General features: G+C 44.4%; 1 protein-coding gene across 6 annotated transcripts in view; it reads right to left on the reverse strand.

Annotated features, from left to right (window-relative positions):
• Positions 1-14,648, reverse strand: part of fsd1 (fibronectin type III and SPRY domain containing 1) — a 47,589-nt gene extending 32,941 nt beyond the window's left edge. The window contains exons 1-5 of one of the 6 annotated variants that reach the window (XM_068016560.1): positions 14,477-14,648; positions 14,093-14,133; positions 7,728-7,823; positions 2,250-2,381; positions 170-271 (exon numbers count right to left, since the gene is read on the reverse strand). In XM_068016560.1, the coding sequence (XP_067872661.1) occupies positions 170-271; positions 2,250-2,312 (165 nt within the window). In that variant the 5' untranslated portion in view covers positions 2,313-2,381; positions 7,728-7,823; positions 14,093-14,133; positions 14,477-14,648. The other 5 variants (XM_068016561.1, XM_068016556.1, XM_068016559.1 and 2 more) reach the window with 5 other exon arrangements.
• Positions 14,649-24,228: the final 9,580 nt, after the last annotated feature.

Raw genomic sequence — 24,228 nt, forward strand, 5'->3', positions numbered from 1 at the left:
CCCCTGATGATTTTGAACACCTCTATCAAATCTGCTCTTAATCTTTTCTTCTCCAAGGAGAACAGCTGCTTTAAACACTTCTGTGACATATGTAGTCCACAACATTTCTTCGAAATTACACAAATGAAATTTCCTAAACAAGGGACAATTTGGGGGAAAAAAACAATACCTGGCTTAATCCATCAGAGTTCGCGGTGTCCAGCGTCTGGTTTGCAAACTCCAGCAGTTCCTCTGAACTCTCCAAAGCCTTAGTGCAGACGGTCAGCTGATTCTGGCAGGAGAAAGGAGGTGTGAAATAATCATTGATGCAGGGATCAACGGAAATGCTAAGTTTTAGTGACTCAATGGGTCAGACGAACATGTTGGTTAGAATCTAAATGAAGGGCCAAGGCCTTCAATGCAGGGCACCAAGGTTGAAAAGAATAGAATTCCTTTGAGAAAAAAAGCATTGAGCTAGAATCTTAAAAGCCTGCAGGTTGGTGGAACAGAAGATCGCCGTTTCAAGTCTTGTAGGCGGATTACAGTAGGCGACAGCTCAGCAAGTCCTGATTTCAACTTGGTTTTGATGCAGAGAGGAGTAAGAGAATGTAGGACAGAATATTTGGAGTTTAGGAGTAACAAGGGAAGCAAAGTTCAGAAAAACACTGGCCGCAGTAGCATTAATAAGTAAGATAGAGATCATCTTTGATCCCACCTCTTTTTTTAATTATTAAAATCACTCTCAGCAAGTTTTCAGTTCCCGTTGGTTCGACTGAACAGACTGAGTCTTGGAAAGGTCAGTCAGAACCATATATCCCTTTGAATAAACTTGAACCAATGGCTATGCACAAAGGTCACAGTGTCTTGCTCCAGGGCTCCTTCAGCAATGCTACACTCTGGAATGATGAGACATGGCTATATGTGCAGTTCTCCACATGGTGAGCCAAGTGGAGGCCAGGTACTTGCACGCAGGAAAACTAGAGGTTCTGTAATTTAGTACAGCCTTTCAATTCTCCTAGGAATACTGCTGTGTCCAGTATCTCAATAGTATTCATACCTTCCCCTTTCTCACTGGATAGCAAGAGAAAGATAGGAAGCAGCACTGAATCCCAGCTCTGCAGAAAAGAATGGTTTCACAGCCAGAAACAAACACCAGCAAGGAATCAGAAGCTGCCACACAAAGAGCATGTTGACTTCTATTTCCTTCAAACTAGCATTAGTTTGACTCAGTGCCAGCATTCTTTTCAGTCAGAAGGTTGTGGGTTTAAACATCACTCCAGGTCTTAAGCACATAATCCAAGCTGATATTCAGTGTAGAACTGAGGGAGTGCTATATTATTGGAAGGGCCTTCTTTTGAATGAGATAGTAAACTGAGGGCCTTTCTACCTGCTCAAGTGAATGTAAAAGATCCTGTGGCACTTTTTGAAGAGCAGCAGCAGTGCTTTCCCAGTGTGTCCCAACTAACATTTATCCTTCAACCAACACCACCAAAACCAATAAACTGGCCATTTGGCTCATATGCTGTTTTTGGGATCTTGTGTTACAATTGGCTGACACATTTTCCTAACCTTAAAAGTAAGTTATGGATTGTAAAATCCTTTGGGATGTTCCAAGGACATGACAGGTACTATATAAATGCAAGCACTCAGCTTCAGCTCCTTTCTGTTGTCCAGTTGCTATATTTCTCTCTCTCTTTCCCCAACCCCCAACATCCATTTTTCCCAGCTCAGTAATAAATACAGCACCAGATGGGGCTGAGACTGACTCAACATTGTAATTACAGATTATAAGTTGATCAACTAGATAGCAAACTGACCCTTCTGCAGTAGCAGGTTTGGTGTCTGAAGGGTAGAAAAACATGTTTCAGGATATTGATTCAGAGATCATCCTACAAAGATTCACAGCAACTGAAAACCCCAGAATACATCATTGTACACACTTTTCCACTGTGCAGTGCTAGTGCAAATGTGTCTGTTTTCGATACCTGAATGGAACAAGCATGCACTTACACGATTCTGACATAATGAACATCTTATTAACCTGCAAACTGAGTGGGCCATAGCCCACCTGTGGCCATGCCACTGGGTGGATACAGTGACGGGACACTAGAGTTTGTAAGATGGACAAGCTATGATTGACTGAATGGCTTTTGTCGTCTTCATTTATCCTATAATTGACACAGCTGCCATCGGCTATGGCTTAGGCTGCACTAAGCCATTACTATAATGGCTGCCCTCCCTGGCAGCCTCACTGGGATGACAGGACCTACCTGCAGTTCATACGTTTTGCTGGCTCGTTCTTGCTTAATCTTTGTTACCATATCTTCCTTCATCTCATCGAGAATGGTATAGAGTGAACTATATTCTGTCTCCAGGTCTGCAAGAGCTCGCTCAGAATTAGCCTAAAAACAAAAGTAGGTAAGTGGCAGAAAACCAAACCAGAACGAGGAATGAAGCATTTGTCTGGAGGTTCAAATCCCTTATTGCCACAGAATACATTCTTTTGGCTTATTTACAAGTACCAATATTTTATAAGATTAAAAACACACACAAAGCCAGAACATCACGAGCAGCAGGCCCATACCCATCAGTACTTCACTCTAGTCTTGTGCAGCAAAGCATTCTCACTTCAGAAACAAGTCTAGAAGGACAGAATCTATTGGGGGCTTTTCTACAGTTCAGGTGAACGTAATGTGAAAATGTCAAATATTCACTTTCCTGAAATTACCAGTGTTAAGTTGTCGTTACTGCAAATGAAGCTTCCCATGTGCTTTGCATCATGGCTTATTTGCCCTTCAGCATCACATACTGACAAAAGATTGGGGGGAAAAAAAGTAGCAGATACAACATCCAAAATGGCTGAGGCGATACCAAGGAAAAGCATCTCTCTATTAGGATGCACTGGCAGTTTGGATGGCAATTGCAAGGCTGGTGAGTCAGAGTATTACAAGAATGAGCTTGGAAGGGTGAAAGGCCCTTTCTTGTCCTTAGCTTTCTCCTCATCTTAACTCATTTATTATATTTTTAAAAAATTATAAAGAAACTGAGGTGCGGGGGAGGGGGTCCAAAAGTACAGAAATATCACGGGTTGAAAAAGTGTAGGGGGCAAAAAAAGCAAGAATTGAGGACTAATGATTAGCTCAAGAGGAAAAAAAAAGGATTTGAAAAGCAGTTAAGAAAAAGGGCAAGAATGCAGAATCTAGAAAAGACTTGCAGGTTGATAGGTTAATTCGCCATTATAAATTGCCCCTAGTATAGGTAGGTGGTAGGGAAATATATAGGGACAGGTGGGGATGTGGTAGGAATATGGGATTAGTGTAGGATTAGTATAAATGGGTGGTTGATGGTCGGCACAGACTTGGTGGGCCGAAGGGCCTGTTTCAGTGCTGTATCTCTAAACTAAACTAAACTAAATAAAAGCTAATGACTGAGACAGCGAGAAAAATAGAGCATGAGCATGTAAGGAGGACAGAAGGCAGAAGAGGTGTGTTCTGGATTTACTCTATTAGAATGGTGGAAATGCATATGTAATTTGTATATTTGGAAGTGCCAGTGCGGATCATGCATAGCACTCAATCAGCAAGTTGTGGGTTCAAACTCTACCGCAAAACCTGAGCAGATAAATGTTGTCTGACACCCAGTGGAGTACTGATTGAGTGCTACATTGCCAAAGGTGCCGTTTTTTTTAGATGGGATGTTAACCCAAGGTGCTGCTCTGGTGTTTCAGGTAGATGTTAAAGAATTCATGGAACTACTCGGAGAAGTGCAGGAAATTCTCCATGGCAGTACTCCCTCTTTAACCAGTATCAAAACAGATAGATGAAAAACAGACAGCTGCTCACAATGCAGTCTGCTGTACATTGGGGGAGACCAAATGTAGATTGGGTGATTGCTTTGCGGAATACCTCTGTTCAGTGCACAAGCACGACCCCTAGCTTCCGGTGGCCCGCCATTTTAATTTTCCACCTTGCTCTCACGCTGACCTGTCCTTGGCCTACTGCAATGATCCAATGAAGCTCAATGCAAGCTCGAAGAACAACACCTCATCTTTCAATTAGGCACTTTACAACCTTCTGGACTCACTGAGTTCAACAATTTCAGACAGTAATCTCTGCCCCCATTTGGTTCCCTTTTCTTTGCCTGTTTCAGTCTTTATCTCACTTTTCTTCCATTTTTGCTTTCATGAATGCAGCTGCACGGACATGGTAAGATGATATTAGTAGGGGTACCACAAAGATCAATACTGGGCCATTGCTGTTCATAGTACATGCATGATTGGGAAGAAAGTTATCTAATTTTTCAGATGAAACTAAATTGAGGGTGGGGAGGGCGTTCAAATAGTAGTGTAACAAGCAAACCAAATATAAAGGGATGTGACACAAAGGGGGGAATTTTATCCTGGCAACGGGGTCTCGACGTCCGGAGAAACTGACACCGAGATTCCCGTGTTGCCTCTTCTCTGGAAGGCCTGCCGAATTTAGAGTCAATCAGGCCCTTAAATGGACAGTGGCGGGCCTTCCACAGGATCAAGGTCCCTGTTACCACAAGTCCCACCCTTACAGAGCTGCCGGCCAATCAGAGGGCGGTGGCTGCTGCTGCTGCAGGTGCACCTATCGGAGGCCGAGGAGTGTTGCTGGAACCAGGCCTCAGGTGGGTCAGGGCGGGAGGGGTCTCGTGGGGTGGGGATGGTGGGGGAGGGGAGAAGTGGTTGGCAGCAAGGACAGGGGGCAGCCCTTAGCGGGCCCCCCCTTCAGGTTTTTTGCGCTATGCTTCCCGTGCAGCGACAGGGGTGCCTGCCGCATGGCTAATTGCAGTGGGAAGAGGTCCTTAATTGGGGGTTAATTGCCCAGTTAAGGACTTCAATTGGCAGTGGGGCAGGAAGGTTGTTCACAGGCCTTTCCGTCCCAGGCTAAATTTTAGCGCAGCCAGAATGGTGGTGGGACACCCCCGCCACCATCCACCCGATTTTATGCTTGCCTCCAAACCCGCCACAGGGTAGAGCATATAATTCCCCCCAAAAGCAAAAATACTGCAGATGCTGGAAATCTGAAATTTAAACAGAAAATGCTGGAAATACTCAGCAGGTCTGTCAGCCTCTATGAAGAGGGCAATGTGAAGAGAGAAACCGAGTGAATGTTTCAGATTCTGATGAAAGGTTACAGACCTGAAACGTTAACTGTGTTTCTCTCTCTCCACAGATGCTTCCAGACCGGAGTCTTTCCATATATTATAAAGGGACCAGGATAGGTTGGGTGGGGGGCGATTTCAATGAGTGGCAAATGGCATTTAACATTGATATATGTAAGGTTATGAGAATGGAGAGGAAAACAAACAGTGGTAATATAAACCATAAGACTCTAGGCTATATGATACAACCTGAAAGAGGAATTTGGGAGTGCTGGTGAATAGCTCGTTAAAATGAACAGTGCAGTGTGCAAGAACATTAAGGACAGCCAACCAGATCTACAGATAGGGGTTTGAGTGCAAGTTCCACGAGGTGATGATGCACTGGTATGACCTCACCTGAAGTACTCTCTACAGTTCGGGTTACCATACTACAGCAAGGATGTTCAGGCTCTAGAGTCAGTGCAAAGGGCAAGCAAACTGATACTAAGTTTAAGGCATCCGAGCTAGGAGGACAGAGTGTAGAACCTGGGATTTTTTTTTTACTCTGGAGAAGGTTGAGGGAAAAATTATTCAAGTATTGAAGATCATCAAGAGAACAGATAAATCAAACTCAATAAATATTTTTGGATTATCAGAAGTTCTAGGACCAGTAGACATGGCTCAAATTTAGAACGCGGAAAGTGTACAAGTAATATGCATTTAACTATTTTTATGCAGAGGCTCGTGTGTAGAATGGATATACCCAGAAGCAGATAGTGAAGAATACTTTGAAATATTTGTCCCATTCTCTCAATCAGGCTCGAACTCTTGCCTCTGAATCAGGTAGATATGGTTCAGAGACTTGAGCACATAATCCAGATTAATCCCTCAGTGAAGTACTGTAGGGGTGTTGCACGGTTGCAGGAGCTGCCTTTTAGCTGAGATATTAAACTAAGGCCCAGTCAGGACAAAAAGGAAAATTGTAGCACTCCCACTACTGAGACACGATTAGCAAACTTGGCACAGACAGGAGACTTTAGCTGGAGGCAAGATTGGCATGACCAGTCTCTACACAGCTAAAGGAGAAACAGTAGTTACAAAAGCCTTTGATGCCGTTTACTGACAGATGGCTGCACCATCCCAGCACCTGCCAATTTAATATTGCCGATTTCTTTATAACATTTAATGCTACTGGCACATTGCAGGTCTCAGGGGAAAGGGATCAGGCCTTTACACCAGTGCACATGAAGCCTGAAATGCAGAAGCATTAACACTCTGCTCTTTCTGCCTGGGATCACAGTCATTAATCCGCTCAATTCTCTCGGTAGATTAAGCAGGGAACACAACACGCAGACATACTTGCACTATTGTGCATTTCAAATAGAAAATCATAAATCTAAAGTATTCTTCCCATCTCTCCTGAAGGTGTTGTGATTTAAAAAAAAAAACACTGCAGTGCTTGTGTGCAGTTAATGTATTAAGAAACAATGACGCAGTGGTTAGCACCGCAGCCTCACAGCTCCAGCGACCCCGGTTCAGTTCTGGGTACTGCCTGTGTGGAGTTTACAAGTTCTCCCTGTGTCTGCGTGGGTTTCTGCCAGGTGCTCCGGTTTCCTCCCACAGCCAAAGACATGCAGGTTGATAGGTAAATTGGCCATTGTAAATTGTCCCTAGTGCAGGTAGGTGGTAGGAGAATGGTGGGGATGTGGTGGGGAATATGGGGATTCATGTAGGATTAGTATAAATGGGTGGTTCTTGATCGGCACAGATTCAGTGGGCCGAAGGGCCTGTTTCAGTGCTGTATCTCTCTAAAAAAAAAAACACTGGCCAGCTTAATCCAGTTAGTTTCAGCCAAACCCTGTCCGTTTTCACCAGGTCCATTGAGAACTTGAGCTAACAGTACAAGACTGCCCCAAAAATATAGCAAACATCCTGAAGCTGTTCTCTGCTATGCCATCTGTCTTAGTCAGGTACAGTTCCACTCTCTAGGCTTTCTCTGGTACCTTACCCAAATGACTTGCTTCATATATGAACCCAAACAGCAAAGGATGACAGGTTGTTCAACAAGTGATGAGCAAAATAGCAGAATCTGATCCTCTCCTCATCCAATGTCCACAGCAATGGGTCACTAGATGGTGATGAGCAGCAGGAACCAAGCAGATTCTCCCTTACCCCACTGTTAATATTTTAAGGGCACGGAGGCGGACTGTAAAAGCACCATTTACCATTCCACCAGAGATCAAACCTCAGTACAGATCAAGGATCAAACTAGAAATCTTGCTCATTGGCGTGGCTCAGTACCACAACATGTATTCCGTTTACTCGCTAAGTGCAAGTGCTATTTGTAGCCTATCTCCCTGTTGGCCCTTGAGAAATAATGTAAAAGCTGCTTTTACATTATAACAAGTCCTGCCTTTAAGGTGTCGGCTACTTTGCAGCTGGCTGCAACCCAAAACGTAAACCTTGGTGGGTTTTAATACCGGTAATTTAACTTTTGGGTTGCAGGAAACCGCACAAGTTACCCAAGAATCAGGCGCCGACACCACTAGCGTGGGTCTCATATAGAATTTACAGCATAGAAACAGGCTATATAGTGCAACTGGTACACACACAACACACACCAAATATAAATCCAGTGTTACCTCTACATTCTTCAGGGTTTGTTTCAGTACAAAGACAAAGTTCTGGACCTCTTCATTCTTCACAGCCAGTGTAGTAATAATCCTCTTCAAAGTCTCCTGAGGAAAGTTAAGAGCAGCAGGAACAAAGTTGGAGAAGAACATACTCCTTGCATTTTTTTTCTCTAGTGAAAACTCAAATATCTATACTAGCATCATCTGTAAGAATTGGCATACAAGTCAGGGTCTAACTTTACAAACTGTGAAGTAAATCGGAGTTTTATAAATTGATTTTTCACTCTGATTTTTATATCCCAAACTTGGTATCACTAACCATTACTTCCTGGTTTATCTCATCTTCTCAACATTGATGTCCTGCACCATGGGTCTATCAACATCACCTTGGTTTCTTAATGTATTACATGACATGTTAGCAGACTTTATGCATAATTTTTTTTGGCCATTGCTAGTACTGTGCAGGAGACAAATGGTACTATGAGAAAGCTATATTTGTCAGTACTGATGAATCTGGCAAAATGCTATGAAAAATTAAATTCAAGTATTCTTGGATTGCTGGCTTCACCAACTCAGTTTGTAAATGCAAATGGTTGCATGGCATACAGGAAAGTTCAATGGCACATTATCCAATCACTTGTGTCACTGCACTGCTCACAATATTGACTGGGTTATAAAGTCTATCACAGCAATTGTTTTGGCCTCAAAGACCCACGTTTCCACTGGGGTTATCTCAGTGCTGCAGCATTATGGTCAAATTTATCACTGGCCGTGTTTATTATATTGGTGCTGAGGCCGTAACATAAAAAAACTATAAACCGCATTACACTGATTTGCTAATTTACTCCTGTGTGACACTCCACAGTGTAAGCTGCTTATTTGTCTTGTTTATACATGAGAATCTACCAGTTATAAACAGCTGTCTGCAGTCAATCCCAAGAGAATGATCTACCGGGTTCAACCTTGGATTAGTGGTAGCACTTTCATTAGTCAGATCATGGGATGTCGCCACACTCGAGACTTGAGCACGCAATCTTAGCTGACACTCCAGTGCAATACTGTCTGAGATGCCTTCTTTCAGGTGGATGTTAATAGATCCCAATGCACTACTCAAAGAACAGCAGGCAGTGTTCGCCCAGTTCTGCCAACACCCATCACTGAACCAACATCACAAACTGTTTAGTTGGTCATTTGTCTTATTGATGCCTGTGGGATCTTGCTGTGCACAAATTTGCTGCCACGTTTCCCCAACATCAATGACTACAATTCAAAAAGTACTTAATTGGCTGCAAAGTGGTTTGGGATGCCTGGAGGTTGTGAAGGTTTCTAAATAAACACAGGCTTGTTCTCTTTTTTATGGGGTTCTCTCTGTTCTAGATGATTTTACAACCTGCCTGTTCTACTCCCAATGCTTAAGCAAGCCATTTCCCTGTGCTGATGGGTCAAGTGAGCAGCTCTAATCACAGTGGAAGTGCAGACTGTATTGAGTCTGCTCAATTTCTGTTCAGGCGAGCAGAGGGCATGTTGAACTTCAGAACAGCTGCAGCATTAAATCAGCTGATGTTCCAGGTTGGTTTGGGCTGTATTGGGAGCAGGAGACGCAGCATAAAAACATCCCAGGTAAAGACTGATCCAGGACTGGTGTACAAACTATGAATCCCAAATCAATTGCTTGTATTACATGCCATTTTTCTGTTTAAAGCAACTATAGTGTTAGATTTACTATTGAATTTGATGGGTCTGTGCTTATATAAACTGTTGACCACTATATTGGAATCCAGTATATGTGGAGATGACTATAATCTGTCACCTCAAATCGCTCCCATCCCCAGTGATCTGTGTATCCACCAGTAGTTCACCCCAGTGTAGTGCAATGAGGCAGGGTTAATTAGTAATGTCATAGTAAAAGATCCACTGGCAAATAGTGATCATAATACAACTGAATTCCACATTAAGTTTGAAAACGACATACTCCCATCACAAACAAGAATCTTAAACTTAAACAAAGCCAGTCACATAAGTATGAGGGGAGAATAGGCTAAGGCTGAGTGGGTAAATAGACTAAAAAGTATGGCGGAAAATAAACTGTGGGAAACATTTTAAGAAAATTCAAAATAGTCATTTGGTAGGTCAGAACTTGAATAGCTGAAAATAGAGAGACGTTTTGTCGAAGCTTTTCGTCTTGCCCTCATCATTCTTGTGAGTTGTCTTGATGAGTGCAAGACAAAAAGCTTCGGAAAAAAGTCTCTATTTTCAGCAATACTAAAATTCAAAATGTTCAACAAAAGTACATTCCATTAAAAAACAAACTCAGTGAGAAAGACCCATCCGTGGCTTACTAAGGAGGTTAAGGATAGTATTAGAATAAAAAAAAAGAGACTTGTCATGTTGCAAAGAATAAGTCTGAGGATAGGGCATGTTTCAGAAACCAGCAAAGGGCCACCAAAATGTTGATACAAAGGGAAAAACTAGCCAGGAATATGAAAACAGATTGCAAGAGCATTTACAAATATATAAAAAAGGAACAGAGTAGCTACAGTAAGCTTTGATCCCTTAGAAGCAGAGACAGGAGAAATAATCATGGGGAATGAGGAAATGGCAGAGACATTGAACAAATATTTTGCATCTGTCCACAGTAGAAGACAAAAGATTAGAATCACAAATGGTTAGTATGCAGGTACAGTAAGTGATTAAGGCAATGGAATGTTGGCATTCATTGCAAGGAGAATGGAGTATAAAAGTAGGGAAGTTTTACTGCAGTTGTACTGCAGGGTGAGGGCCACATCTGCACTACTGTGTACAGTTTTGGTCTCATTTAAAAAAAAAAGATATAACTGCATTAGAAGCAATACAGAGAAGGTTCGCTCAACTAATTCCAGGGATGAAGGGCTTATCTTATGAAGAAAGGATGAACAGGTTAGGCCTATACGCACTGGAGTTTAGAAGAATGAGAGGTGATCTTATTGAAACATGTAAGGGGGACTTGATAGAGTCGATATCAAGAGGATGTTTCCTCTTGTGGGGGAGACTAGAACTAGGGGACACAGTTTAAGAACGAGGTCTCCCTTTTAAGATGGAGATGAGGAGAAATTTTTTCCTCTGAAAGGGTCGTTAGTCTGTGGAATTCTCTTCCCCAGAAGCAGTGGAGGTTGGGTCATTGAATTTATTCCAGGCTGAGTTAGATAGATTTTTGATAGACAAAGGGAGTCAAGGGTTATGGAGGGCAGACAGGAAAGTGGAGTTGAGACCACAACCAGATCAGCCATGATCTTATCGAAAGGCAGAGCATACTCAAAGGACTGAATGGTCTACTCCTGCTCCTAGGTCCTATGTTCCTATGTAAGATATCTGTGAATTACCAGAAATAGAGGGTAACCTAAAGGCTAATAAGAGTGAGGAAATTAAGGTAATTAATATCAGCAGAGAAATGTACTAGAGAAACTCCAGGGACTCAGACAAAGAGACAGAGAGTAACGTATCTAAGTTTGTTGACTATACAAAGCTAGGTGGGAATGCAAGCTGTGAGGAGAAGTTTAAAAGAATGAGATCTCATTGAAAAATTCAAGATTATGAAGGAGTTTGACAGGGTAAATACTGAGACGTCGTCTCCTCTCGCTGGGGAATCTAGATCAAGGGAGCACAGTTTCAGGATAAGGGGCTGATCATTTAGGACTGAGATGAGGAGAAATTTCTTCACTCAGAGGGTTGTGAATCTTTGGAATTCTACCCCAGAGGATGTGGATGCTCCATTGTTGAATACATTTAATTCTGAGACAGATTTTAGGACTCTCAAGGAATCAAGGGACATGGGGAGCAGATGGGAAAGGCCAAGATCAGCCATGATCATATTGAATGGTGGAGTCGGCTTGGCGAGCTGTATGGTCTACTCCTGCTCCTATTTCTTATGTTCTTTCAAGAATAAAAATCTAGAATTGCAGTATTTTTCCACAGTTCAAGTCAGAAAAGTTCACATTACTAAAATTCTAGTAACATTCTGGCGATCTCAAAACAGAAGTGCTTATTTTCCAATTGAGAACTAAATGCTTTTAGAACATGGTCTTAACAGGACAGAAAAATTTGATTGTCGGGGCTGTTACACAGTTGGCTCTTCCCTTGTGCCTCTGCGCTTCTGCAGCACCTGTGGAAGAGTCTGTCACTCTAGAATTGGCCTTTATAGCCACTCCAGGCGCTGCTCCAGACATCACTGACCACCTCCAGGCGCTTACCCATTGTCTCTCGAGATAAGGAGGCCAAAGATGGTTAACAGGGCACCATATAACTAGAGTCAATAGCTTGATCTTTCTCTTTACTCTTATCCGAGATGGATACCTTCAAAAAAGTTAGACAATGTCATGTGCACAATGGAATCTTTCAAGAGTATTTCTGTACACCAGGCTATGCACCCATCACACTGCTGGGCAAGACTACATTTAACTGAACATTTTCTCAAATGGACTCGCTCATTTACTGCAACACTTTTTCTCCAGTGTTACTCTCAAGAAAGTTACAGCATCCTGCACCAAGGAGCGATCCAATATAGACTGTGCCTGCAATTCTCCGCACATTCAGCTCCTGTTTTGAACCGTTCTGTAATGAAATCAGTCGCTCTCTTCACCTCCCCAGTTACCATGCTTCTCCTCCCCCATCCATACATCTCTTTTCCTTTACTTCCCAGGGACTATTCTTTCCTTTCCCCTGCCTCTCCATAGTACTTTCTTCAGTTCAGTAAAACTACAGGTCTTCTCATTTTAATAAGGCCTTTTCACTTCATCTGTAGGTACCCACCCCTATGCTGTACTAGTACCAATCTCCTGGTTTCCCATCACTGGGTAGAGGTACATTGATATTGGGATGCTGGGAAAGTAACACTCAAGTAAAAGATCCATAATCTTTGGGCTTACTCATACCTTTGAATCACATTTTAAATAACACTGCCAAAACTCACCGTGTCTAGGGTTACACAGAACGGCCACTGAGCTAAATGCTAGAAGGTGCCTTTGGAACTTTACAAGTTTAAGACGATAAAGGAAATGCAGAAAAATAAATGATCTACAAAATGCACCTTATAGACTCCTCTGGCAGTCATGTAGGACCTGCGCTGGGGTGAGGTTGCTGTGTTAGTTAAAAAGTAACTTTAGGTTTACTCTCAAACACAATTCGGAAAACCCATTTGATGATGGAAAGAAAACTGAGAATTCAGTCCAAACTTAAAAATTACAGCAAAGGGCAGGGTAACATTAATTGTCTTTGATTACAACATCTCCAGCTGAGATAATTGCCCTCCATTTCAACTGCTGCCACTGAGCAACTACTGTAAGAATGTTTTACTTGCAGCACAGTCCCAGGGTTAGTGGCTACCCTGTACCCATTCACTTCACAAAAACGTCATCAAATGCTGGAAATCTGAGATAAAAACATTGAATCTTCCATCAGAATCTGAAGAGAGAAGAGACAAGTTAACCGCAGATTCTGGAACAGGGTTACACTAAAAACAATGACTTCTTCTCAGGTACTGATGGACCGGCTCTGCATTCCCAGCACCTTCTATTTTTCGTCTGACCTCCCTTTGCAGAAGTACTGCTTTTATCTCTCTCTGGGCCTCTTTAATGCTGTCCGATATTCGGGCAGTTGCTCCTGGGATTTAGACAGGTCCCCTCTCACTATCCGGGGGAGAAAACAAGGAAATGGCATTAGGAAAACTTCCCTCAATACTAACAGCTCTGGTTAACCTAGGGCTCTGAGAGTTTGCTACAAAAGCCTGCAGCTCTGGGGCTCTTAGATACAAATGATAGCAGTACTGCTATAAAATAAAGCCAGTGGTGCAGTTTAGGCACAGAAATTGGAATTAATTGATACAAATTGGGACTTATAGTAATTTTTCTTTTAACATATTCTGTAATCTGTAGATTTCCCACAGGTCCAAGACAGCATATGTAACTTAATTCCAAATTCTGGGACCCACATGAAAAAGGACACAATTTGAGCATATTGGAGCTTTCACTGCAACAAAAATATTCCATTTTAAACATCTCACCATTTCGGCAGAGGCATCAATGGTAAATCCAACCACTATTTCCACAGCCCAAATGGCTCTTAACCATTTCAATATTCTGATTAGGTTGCAAACCAGACTTATATACTTGGAAGTCTGCATGAAGTGACCAGTTTATATAGCTCAGCAAGATGAAGTGCTGACACTCCTTCCAAACTGGTCCATCTTTAACTCAAGACACAGGCCTATAACTAACAGTAGCAAGATCCAACTTACTACTTCATTGGGTTGAATAAAAGGGATTATGGATTAAACACCTAAATTAAAAATAAATTATCAGTGTATCGGGGAACACACACACAAAAAAAAGCACCGACCACACCTGCAGTATTACACCAATTAATCCGTGTCAGGAACAGTCCACTGAAACAGCAAAACGCAATTATTCAGAATTACTCCTGCCATTTTCGTTATCAAACGCTGGTTGCATTTATTTTAAAAAAAAACTCAAGTCTCCATCGATACCTAGATTTAATGATTAAAACAGCCTTAACACGTTAAACCGTAGGAAAGAGGGCCACAGATTGTCAGAAAGGTTTGAAATCCATTTGTGTTGCAACAAACAAATGCAAACCTGGGTGTATCATGCAGGTCAATTTCTCTCTCTCTCTCTCTCTCTCCCCCTGGCCCCATGCTGAAAATGACCAGGTTGCGCTGCAGGTTAAACCATTCATTGTAGGTGCAACATTGTTACTCCCTACGTTACCTTATTATGATCTGCCATTGCGGAATCGCGACTGAGAAATCCTTTCCGTTTCTTTAAAACAGGGATGATTGCATTTACATATCGCTTGCTTAGTTTTATTCCCTTCTCTTTAAAATCCCGAACAAAGCACAGTAAACGCAATGAGGGCCTTGCACTGAACAGCCCCAGCTCTGCGCAATAGCAGCGCACACTACAGCGGATTGTGGGATTTGTAGGATATGTGCCGGCGGATTTTAACTGTCCCTGTACCACAACCACACAGCCGGAAACATCTCTACCCTTCAAAGCTGTTACAAATTAGATTCTCCTGGGCTGTTAATCCTAGAGTTAAGCTATGATGGACCAACTTAATGTTTAATAATATTAAAGGAAGACTGCCCTCTTGATTATATTCCTGTTTATAATGAAAAACTAATACTTGCATTTAAACAGCACCTTTATTGTGTCAATATGTCAGTCACATAATGAGTCCCTTTTGGATTCTGGTTGCGTTACTATGTAGGCAATCACAGCAGCCATTTTGCACAAACTCTGTCCCAAAAACAGCAATGAGATGAATTCCAGTTAATCTGATTTGGTGGTGGTGACTGAGGTTTAAACTTGGTCGGGATACAGATAGAATTCCGCACGCTTCTTCAAGAAGTGTTTAACAGTCGTCTGTTAATGACCTTGGTTAATGTTTCATCCAAAGGGCCAGTACTCCTTCAGTTCTGCACTCATATCTCAGCATAGATTATGCACTTAAATCCTGGTGTTGGGTCAAACCCACAAAGCCCTGACTTTGAGGTGACAGTTTTCCCAACTGAGCTGAGCAAATGTGTGGGGTCACTTGAGTGTGAGGTCACTTCATTGTGTCATTTAAACCCTATATGCCAAGAATAGCCAGAACAATGGGTGTGCTCTGGGTGATTAAATTATATGGAATGGCTATCAGCATGGTCATCAGGGACCATCTACACCCATTGACTTTGAAAGAGCCAACCCCCTCCAAGTGTGACTGGACAGCTTGAAGTGTGGCGCCTTGAATCTCAGAGAAGATTCCAGAAAGACCTCACTAAAACCACAAAGGGGTTTGATTATTTCATGTGACTGCCTGTCCAGATCTGGAGAGACAGTAAGCTTTGTCAGACAGAAAGCAGGCAGTAGTAACTGTAAAGCCAGCAACGAAGTAGGTCTCTGTCTCCAGTAAATATCAAGAGAAGACCTGACTGCAACTGGTAAAGCCCCCTCAAGCATACAGACCGCCACAGCCAACAACCAGAGGACAAGCCCCTCTTCTGCCTTCAGGAGCCCTGAGAGAAGCAAGCCCACAACCACGCACGTGGCCCAGCGAGGACTTCAGGAATAAAACTTCAGCTGAGAACTTGAGATTTAAAACTGTGTTTAAATTCCATTTATTCCGGACTTTACTCCAACCATAAAATCTGTCTCTCCTCTGTAATCTATTTGCATGTGTAACTCTCGTATGTGTGAATGCATAGAATATTTTAGTAATTTAACCAGTTTAGAGTGTTAACAGCAACAAACTTAGATCTTGTTCAAACTTGAGGAACAGGAGCAAGTGCTTACTGAGGTGGTAAATTCATCCAATGTGTTAGAAAATGATAAACTCTGTTGCAGTCAAACCAGAGAAGGGGTGAAAGGGGAGCCTGAGACACCCTCCTCACCTGGCCATAATAGAAAGTTGGGGCCTCTAGTCCGTGATCGTAACCCACAGACAAACGAGAAATTGGAAGTGGGAAACAAAATTGATCCCTATCAAAAAAAACTTCAATGCAGGTTTTCTTGTGGTTTTTGCTGCTAGAGTACTAACATGTCCACATCCGAGGCAGTACCTTCCCAAGCCAGGATGAAGTAACTTGGGATAAGTTCAAGGACCTATCTATGGAAGAGTTGGTGAATATAGCTGGGCAGTTTGGGATTACTTTCTGCACAAAAGCTAAGAAATCGAAATCCTAAGACTTGTGGCAAACCATTTTTCATTTGAACCTGAAGATTCAGAAACAGGATTGGAGTCAGATTTAGACAGCTAAAACACAATTAGAACAGAGGAAACTCGAATTGGAATTCCAGAGGGACGAGAGGGAGAAAGAGAGAGAGAAGAGAAAGAAAGAGAGAGAGTAAAGAGAAGGAAAAAGAGAGAGGAGAAGGAAAGAGAGAAAATTTTCCAGGAGGAGGAAAGGGATCTAAGGCGGCTTGAATTAACTGGGTGGGTGGGGGGGGGGGGGGGGGGGGCGGTGACATGGTAACCCTAGTGAAAGCGTGGCAAGTGTGGAAGCTACACTTAACTCAGGGATGTGTGCTGAGCTCTTAAAGTTCTCCCAGTTGAATCCAAAGTTCAGTGAGGGAAATGTGGAAGCATTTTTTGTCATGTTTGAAAAGCTTGCAAGGCAGTTGAAGTGGCTGGCTGAGAACTGGACCCTACTGCTACAAAGCAAGCTAACAGGAAAAGCCCATGAGGTTTATTCACTGTTGCCAGATGAAAGTTGATCAGATTATGAATTGACTAAAAATGCTATCCTCGGGGCATATGAGCTAGTGCCTGAAGCATACCGCCAGAAATTCCGAACCCTCCAGAAACAGCCTGATCAAACTTACCTCGAGTTTGAAAGAAGTAAGCAGCTGGCTTTTGACCAGTGGGTAACGGCCCTCACAGTACAGCCCACTTATGGAAACTTCAGAGAGGTGATTCTTCTTAAGGAATTTAAAAACTCCCTTCCCCTTTCCATGTAGAGGAACAAAAAATTCAAAGGACCAGGCAGGCCATAGTGCTGGCTGATGAATTTGCTCTCATATACAATTCCATACCCCAAGGAAAACCCTTCCATAGTCACCCCCACAACCCTGAAAAGGATTAGAGATGGGAGGGTGATAGGAGTCCAAACAGTCCTGGGAGAGAAGGGAAAGCTGGACACACTGGGGGCCCTCCTCAAGCCAGATCATTACCTAGGAGCAGGTCGACCCCGTGCACAGGTAAACTGGGGACAATCCACATGTTTACTGGTCCTGAAACAAGTTTGCACTCCGGGTGCACCCGGTATAAAGGTATGGGCATATACCTTCCTCCAATACCGTTTACTAGCACGCTAACATTCAATGCACTCTCTGGCGGGAAGGTCATACCTTTTCCCAGTATAAGGGATTGGGTGGCCCCTGTATCCCTAAGTATGACTATAGAACATAGAACATAGAACAATACAGCACAGTACAGGCCCTTCGGCCCATGATGTTGTGCCGAACCTTTATCCTACTCTAAGATCAAACTACCTACATACCCTTCATACTACGATCATCCATGTACCTATCCAAGAGTTGCTTAAATGTCCCTAATGTATCTGCTTCTACTACCACCGCTGGCAGTGCATTCCACGCACCCACCACTCTCTGTGTAAAGAACCTACCTCTGACATCTCCCCGAAACCTTCCTCCAATCACCTTAAAATTATGCCCCCTGGTGATAGCCCTTTCCACCCTGGGAAAAAGTCTCTGGCTATCCACTCTATCTATGCCTCTCATCATCTTGTACCCCTCTATCAAGTCACCTCTCATCCTTCTTCGCTCCAATGAGAAAAGCCCTAGCTCCCTCAACCTTTCTTCGTAAGACATGCCCTCCAGTCCAGGAAGCATCCTGGTAAATCTCCTTTGCACCCTCTCTAAATCTTCCACATCCTTCCTATAATGAGGCGACCAGAACTGAACACAATATTCCAAGTGTGGTCGAACCAGGGCCTTATAGAGCTGCAGCATAACCTCGCGGCTCTTAAACTCAATCCCCCTGTTAATGAAAGCCAACACACCATACGCTTTCTTAACAACCCTATCAACTTGGGTGGCAACTTTGAGCGATCTATGGACATGGACCCCAAGATCCCTCTGTTCCTCCACACTACCAAGAATCCTGTCTTTAAGCCTGTATTCTGCATTCAAATTCGACCTTCCAAAATGAATCACTTCACACTTTTCCAGGTTGAACTCCATCTGCCACTTCTCAGCCCAGCTCTGCATCCTGTCAATGTCCCGTTGCAACCTACAACAACCTTCCACACTATCCACAACTCCAGCAATTTTCGTGTCATCGGCAAACTTGCTAACCCAGCCTTCCACTTCCTCACCCAAGTCATTTATAAAAATCACAAAGAGCAGAGGTCCCAGAACAGATCCCTGCGGAACATCACCGAGCTCCAGGCTGAATACTTTCCATCTACTACCACCCTCTGTCTTCTATGGGCCAGCCAATTCTGTATCCAGACAGCCAACTTTCCCTGTATCCCATGCCTCCTTACTTTCTGAATGAGCCTACCATGGGGAACCTTATCAAACGGCTTGCTAAAATCCATATACAGCACATCCACTGCTCTTCCTTCATCAAAGTGTTTTGTTACATCTTCAAAGAATTCAATAAGGCTTGTGAGGCATGACCTGCCCCTCACAAAGCCATGCTGACTATCTCTAATCAAACTATGCTTTTCCAAATAATCATAAATCCTGTCTCTCAGAATCCTCTCCAATAATTTGCCCACAACCGACAGAAGACTGACTGGTCTATAATTCCCAGGATTATCCCTATTCCCTTTCTTGAACAAGGGAATAACATTTGCCACCCTCCAATCATCTGGTACTACTCCAGTGGACAGTGAGGACGCAAAGATCATCGACAAAGGAGCGGCAATCTCTTCCCTCGCTTCCCGTAATATCCTTGGGTATATCCCGTCTGGCCCTGGGGACTTATCTGTCTTCATGTCTTTCAAAATTTCCAGCACATCCTCCCTCTTAACATCAACCTGTTCGAGCATATCAGCCTGCTTCACGCTGTCCTGACAAACGACCAGGTCCCTCTCACTAGTGAATACTGAAGCAAAGTATTCATTTAGGACCTCTCCTACCTCCTCCGACTCCAGGCACAAGTTCCCTCCACTATCCCTGATCGGCCCTACCCTCACTCTGGCCATCCTCTTGTTCCTCACATAAGTGTAGAACGCCTTGGGATTTTCCTTAATCCTACCCGCCGAGACTTTTTCATGTCCCCTTCTACCTCTCCTAACCCCATTCTTCAGTTCCTTCCTGGCTACCTTGTAACCCTCTACATCCCTGTCTGATCCTTGCTTCCTCAACCTTAAGTAAGCTTCCTTCTTCCTCTTGACTGGCTGTTCCACATCTCTTGTCATCCAAGGTTCCTTCACCCTACCATCCCTTCCTTGCCTCATCGGGACAAACCTATCCAGCAGTCGCAGTTATTGCTCCCTAAACAACCTCCACATTTCTGTCGTGCATTTCCCTGAGAACATCAGTACCAAATTTAAGCTCCCCAGTTCCTGCCTAATAGCATTGTAATTTCCCCTCCCCCAATTAAATATTTTCCCATCCCGTCTGCTCTGTCTCCATGACTATAGTAAAGGTCAGGGAGTTGTGATCACTATCACCGAAATGCTCTCCCACCGAAAGATCTGCCACCTGGCCTGGTTCGTTGCCAAGCACCAAATCCAACATAGTCTCCCCTCTAGTTGGCCTATCTACATATTGAGTCAGGAAACCTTCCTGGACACACCTGACAAAAACTGCTCCATCCAAACTATTTGCACTAAGGAGGTTCCAATCAATATTAGGGAAGTTGAAGTCACCCATGACAACAACCCTGTTACTTCTGCACCTTTCCAAAATCTGCCTCCCAATCTGTTCCTCCGTGTCTCTGTTGCTATTGGGGGGTCTATAGAAAACTCCCAATATAGTGACTGCTCCTTTCCTGTTTCTGACTTCCACCCATAATGACTCAGTAGACAAACCCTCCTCGACGACCTCCCTTTCTGCAGCTGTGATACTATCCCTGATTAGCAATGCCACTCCCCCACCTCTTTTACCTCCCTCCCTATTCCTTTTGAAACATCTAAACCCCGGAACATCCAACATCCATTCCTGCCCCTGTGATATCCAAGTCTCCGTAATGGCCACAACATCGTAGCTCCAAGTACTGATCCATGCTCTAAGTTCATCACCCTTATTCCTGACACTTCTTGCATTAAAATAGACACACTTCAACCCATCATACTGGCTGCAACTTTGTCCTGTCAACTGTCTAACCTTCCTCACAGACTCTCTGCACTCAGTATCTGCCTATTCAACAGCTACCAGATCCACTGATCCGTAGCTCCGGTTCCCATCCCCCTGCCAAATTAATTTAAACCCTCCCAAAGAGCACAAGCAAACCTCCCGCCCAGGATATTGGTGCCCCTCCAGTTCAGATGCAACCCGTCCTTCTTGTACAGGTCCCACCTTCCCCAGAAGGTATCCCAATGATCCACATATCTGAAGCCCTCCCTCCTACACCAGCTCTGTAGCCACGTGTTCAGCTGCACTCGCTCCCTGTTTCTAGCCTCACTAGCACGTGGCACCGGTATCAATCCTGAGATTACTATCCTGCTCGTCCTGCCTTTTAGGTTCCAACCTAACTCCCTATATTCGCTTTTCAGGTCCTCATCCCTTTTCCTCGCTATGTCATTGGTACCGATGTGAACCACGACTTCTGGCTGCTCCCCCTCCCCCTTAAGAATCCCGTAGACTCGATCCGAGACATCCCTGACCCTGGCACCCGGGAGGCAACATACCATCCGGGAGTCTCGTTCGCGACCACAGAATCTCCTGTCTGTTCCTCTAACCATTGAATCTCCTATCACTATCGCTCTCCTATTCTCCCCCCTTCCCTTCTGAGCCACAGAGCCAGGCTCAGTGCCAGAGACCTGGCCGCTGTGGCTTTCCCCTGGTAGGTCATCCCCCCCAACCGTATCCAAAATGGTATACTTATTATTGAGGGGAACGGCCACAGGGGATCCCTGCACTGTGCGCCTATTCCCTTTCCCTCCCCTGACGGTCACCCAGCTACCTTTATCCTGTAACTTAGGTGTCACTACTTCCCTATAACTGCTCTCTATCACCCCCTCAGCCTCCTGAATGATCCGAAGTTCATCCAGCACCAGCTCCAGTTCCCTAACGCAGTCTGTGAGGAGCTGGAGTTGGTGCACTTCTCACAGGTGAAGTCAGCAGGGACACAAGTGGTGACCCCTACCTCCCACATCCTGCAGGAGGAGCATGCAGCTGCCCTAGCTTCCATCCCCTCTGCTCTAAATTGACACAGAGATTAAGTAAAAATAAAGGAAAACCTTACCTTACCAAACCCTCCACACAAGAGTCCTTTTTTTTTGGTTCGAGGAGGAGGATGGGTGGGAGGCACTACAGGTGCAGTGTGTCGGGTTTAGTCACTGCCCGAATATATAAGTTTGCTTACCCAGCAGTCCCTGTGTCCGCTTCCGCCGAATCACGAGGTAGGTACTTTATAGTGAAACTTACCTTCCCAGCTGCCCCCTGGCTCGCACTCTCACTGCTACCGCTGTTCAAAAAGAAGCTATAGGCTTACTCGTCTCACTTCAGGGGTATGGGTCTGGTGTATCCTGATTAAACCCTATGGGCTTTCCCCGTAACTTCCAGCAGCCAGCTCGAAGGTGACCTGCCTTGTTGCAAAGGAAACATACAGTCTTCCGGGCGTCACTCCTGTTCTCGGCACCTCCCTTTTTGGCCTGTGTTTCCAGCTCTCCCTTATCATCCATGGCTGTTCAGCCTCCCACCTTCTATCCTTTTCAGGTTTTTGGAGATGACCAGGGAATGGTTTCTCTTGGGGAAAGGGCTTGTGAATAAGTGTATAATCATCAGCCCGGAGTGCTGCCTGCCTGGCTCTTGGAAACTTTTGTTCCTCCACGTGGTTTCTTATGGAAAGGGAATGTGAGTTTTTGAAATAAAAACAAGAAATGCCGGAAACACTCTGCAGGTCTGGCAGCATCTGTGGAAAGCGAAGCAGAGTTAACGTTTCGGGTCAGTGACCCTTCTTCGGAACTAGCAAATATTAGAAATGTCAAAGGTTATAAGCAAGTGAGGCAGGGGTGGGGCAAGAGATAACAAATCTACACCTTCTCCTTTGTTATCCATATGAATGGCCTCCTCTGTGCTGTAAATGACTCTATGGGTTGAATTTTACATTGCCCCAGTGGGTCAGATACTGGCGTGGGGGCGGAGTAAAATTGAGCGGGAGGCTGCAGGAGGCCTACCCGTCCCGCTCCCGCCTCTGGTGAACTTTAAGGCAGTCAGGCCAATCAAGGCCCTTAACGGCCACTTAAGAGCCCTCGCCAGCCTCCACGGGTATTTTGCCTGCAGCAAGCGGGCTTGCTGGGGACGTGAAAGACTGACCAACGATAGCTGCCGGCCTTTCCACACGCCGGGAGGGCCATGGCAGTCGGGCACAGGGTGCCCGATAGAGGGTCACCCTCCCACCTCCCAACCCACCCCCGGGACCCAAGACGCCCCCCACTCCCGGGACCCAAGACGCCCCCACCCCCCTCCTCCCAAACGACCACTCCAGCCTTACCAGGGAAGGACTGATCCCCTCATGAGGCAAGCCCAACTTACCTCATCTCCAGGCTCCATGGCGTTGGCTGGGCTGCAGTCCCAGCAGTGGCCACCGTTCCTGGTGGCGCTGCTGGGACTAAGAACTGCCGGCCTGCTGATTGGCCAGCAACTCACTGAGGCGGGACCTCCTCCCTCAAGGGAGTGGAGGTCCCGCCTCGGGACGATTAAAGCCTGGGGACCCATAAAATATGGGACAGATCCCTGGTCTTGGCGGAAGCGGGTTCGCCACCGACTTTTACATCAGTGGCGAATTCCCGTCCACCTAAGGTGAAATCCAGGTCTATGACTTTATGTCTCCTTAAGTCCCCCTCCAAGTCACCTAGCATCATTAATTTGAAATATATCACAGTTCCTTCATTGTTAGTGGGTCAAAATCCTGGAACGCCCTACCTAACAGCAGTGTGGGTGTACCTACATCACAAATAGTAATGCAATTCAGAAGGGCAACACACCACCACCTTCTTAAGGGCAATTAGGGACGGGCAATAAATGCTGGCCTTGCCAATGATGCCCTCATCCCATTAACGAACAAAACAACACCTTTTATTCGTTGTCCTGATATCTCCTTATGTGGCTCAGTGTCAAATTTTGCTTGATAACTCTCTTTTGAAGTCCCTTGGAACATTTTATTATGCTAAAGGTAGTTATATAAATGCAAGTTGTTGTTGTTAATGTCTGAAGGATTCCCAATGGCAGTGTCATCTCGTTAAATTACCCTTTTACTGCTCGATGCTCTCGAATTGCTACAATTCAAAACAGGGATGAATGTAGTAATGAAGTATTTCCACTCTTCCTGTCTCTTCAGTTTAACATACCCACTCCTATCTGAGTTGCCAAAATGCAGATATATTCCTTAAAAAGATTAGTACAACAAATTACATTTATATAGCACTTTTGATGTAATAAAAATGTCTCAAGGCGCTTCACAGGAGTATTATCAAACAAGTTTTGACAGCACATATGAGGTCATATGATAGAAGTTTGGTCAAAGAGGTAGGTTTTAAGGAGAGAAGCAGAGTGCTTTATGGAGGGAATTCCAGGGCCCAAGCAGCTGAAGGTACGACCATCAATGGTAGAGTGATGGAAGTCAGAGATAAGCCAAAAGCCAGAATTAGAGGAGCTCAGAGATCTTGGAGGGTTGTAGGGCTATAGAAGGTTCCAGAGATGGAGAAGGCCATGAAAGGATTTGAACATAAAGATGAAAATTTTCAAATAGAGGCATTGCTGGACGGGGAGCCAATGCAGGTCAGCAAGCACAGGGTTGATGGGTGAAAGGGACAGGATGTGTGTTAGGATACGGGCAG

The sequence above is a fragment of the Heterodontus francisci genome, chromosome 36 (assembly GCF_036365525.1).
Source record: "Heterodontus francisci isolate sHetFra1 chromosome 36, sHetFra1.hap1, whole genome shotgun sequence".
Classification (NCBI taxonomy): Eukaryota; Metazoa; Chordata; class Chondrichthyes; order Heterodontiformes; family Heterodontidae; genus Heterodontus; species Heterodontus francisci.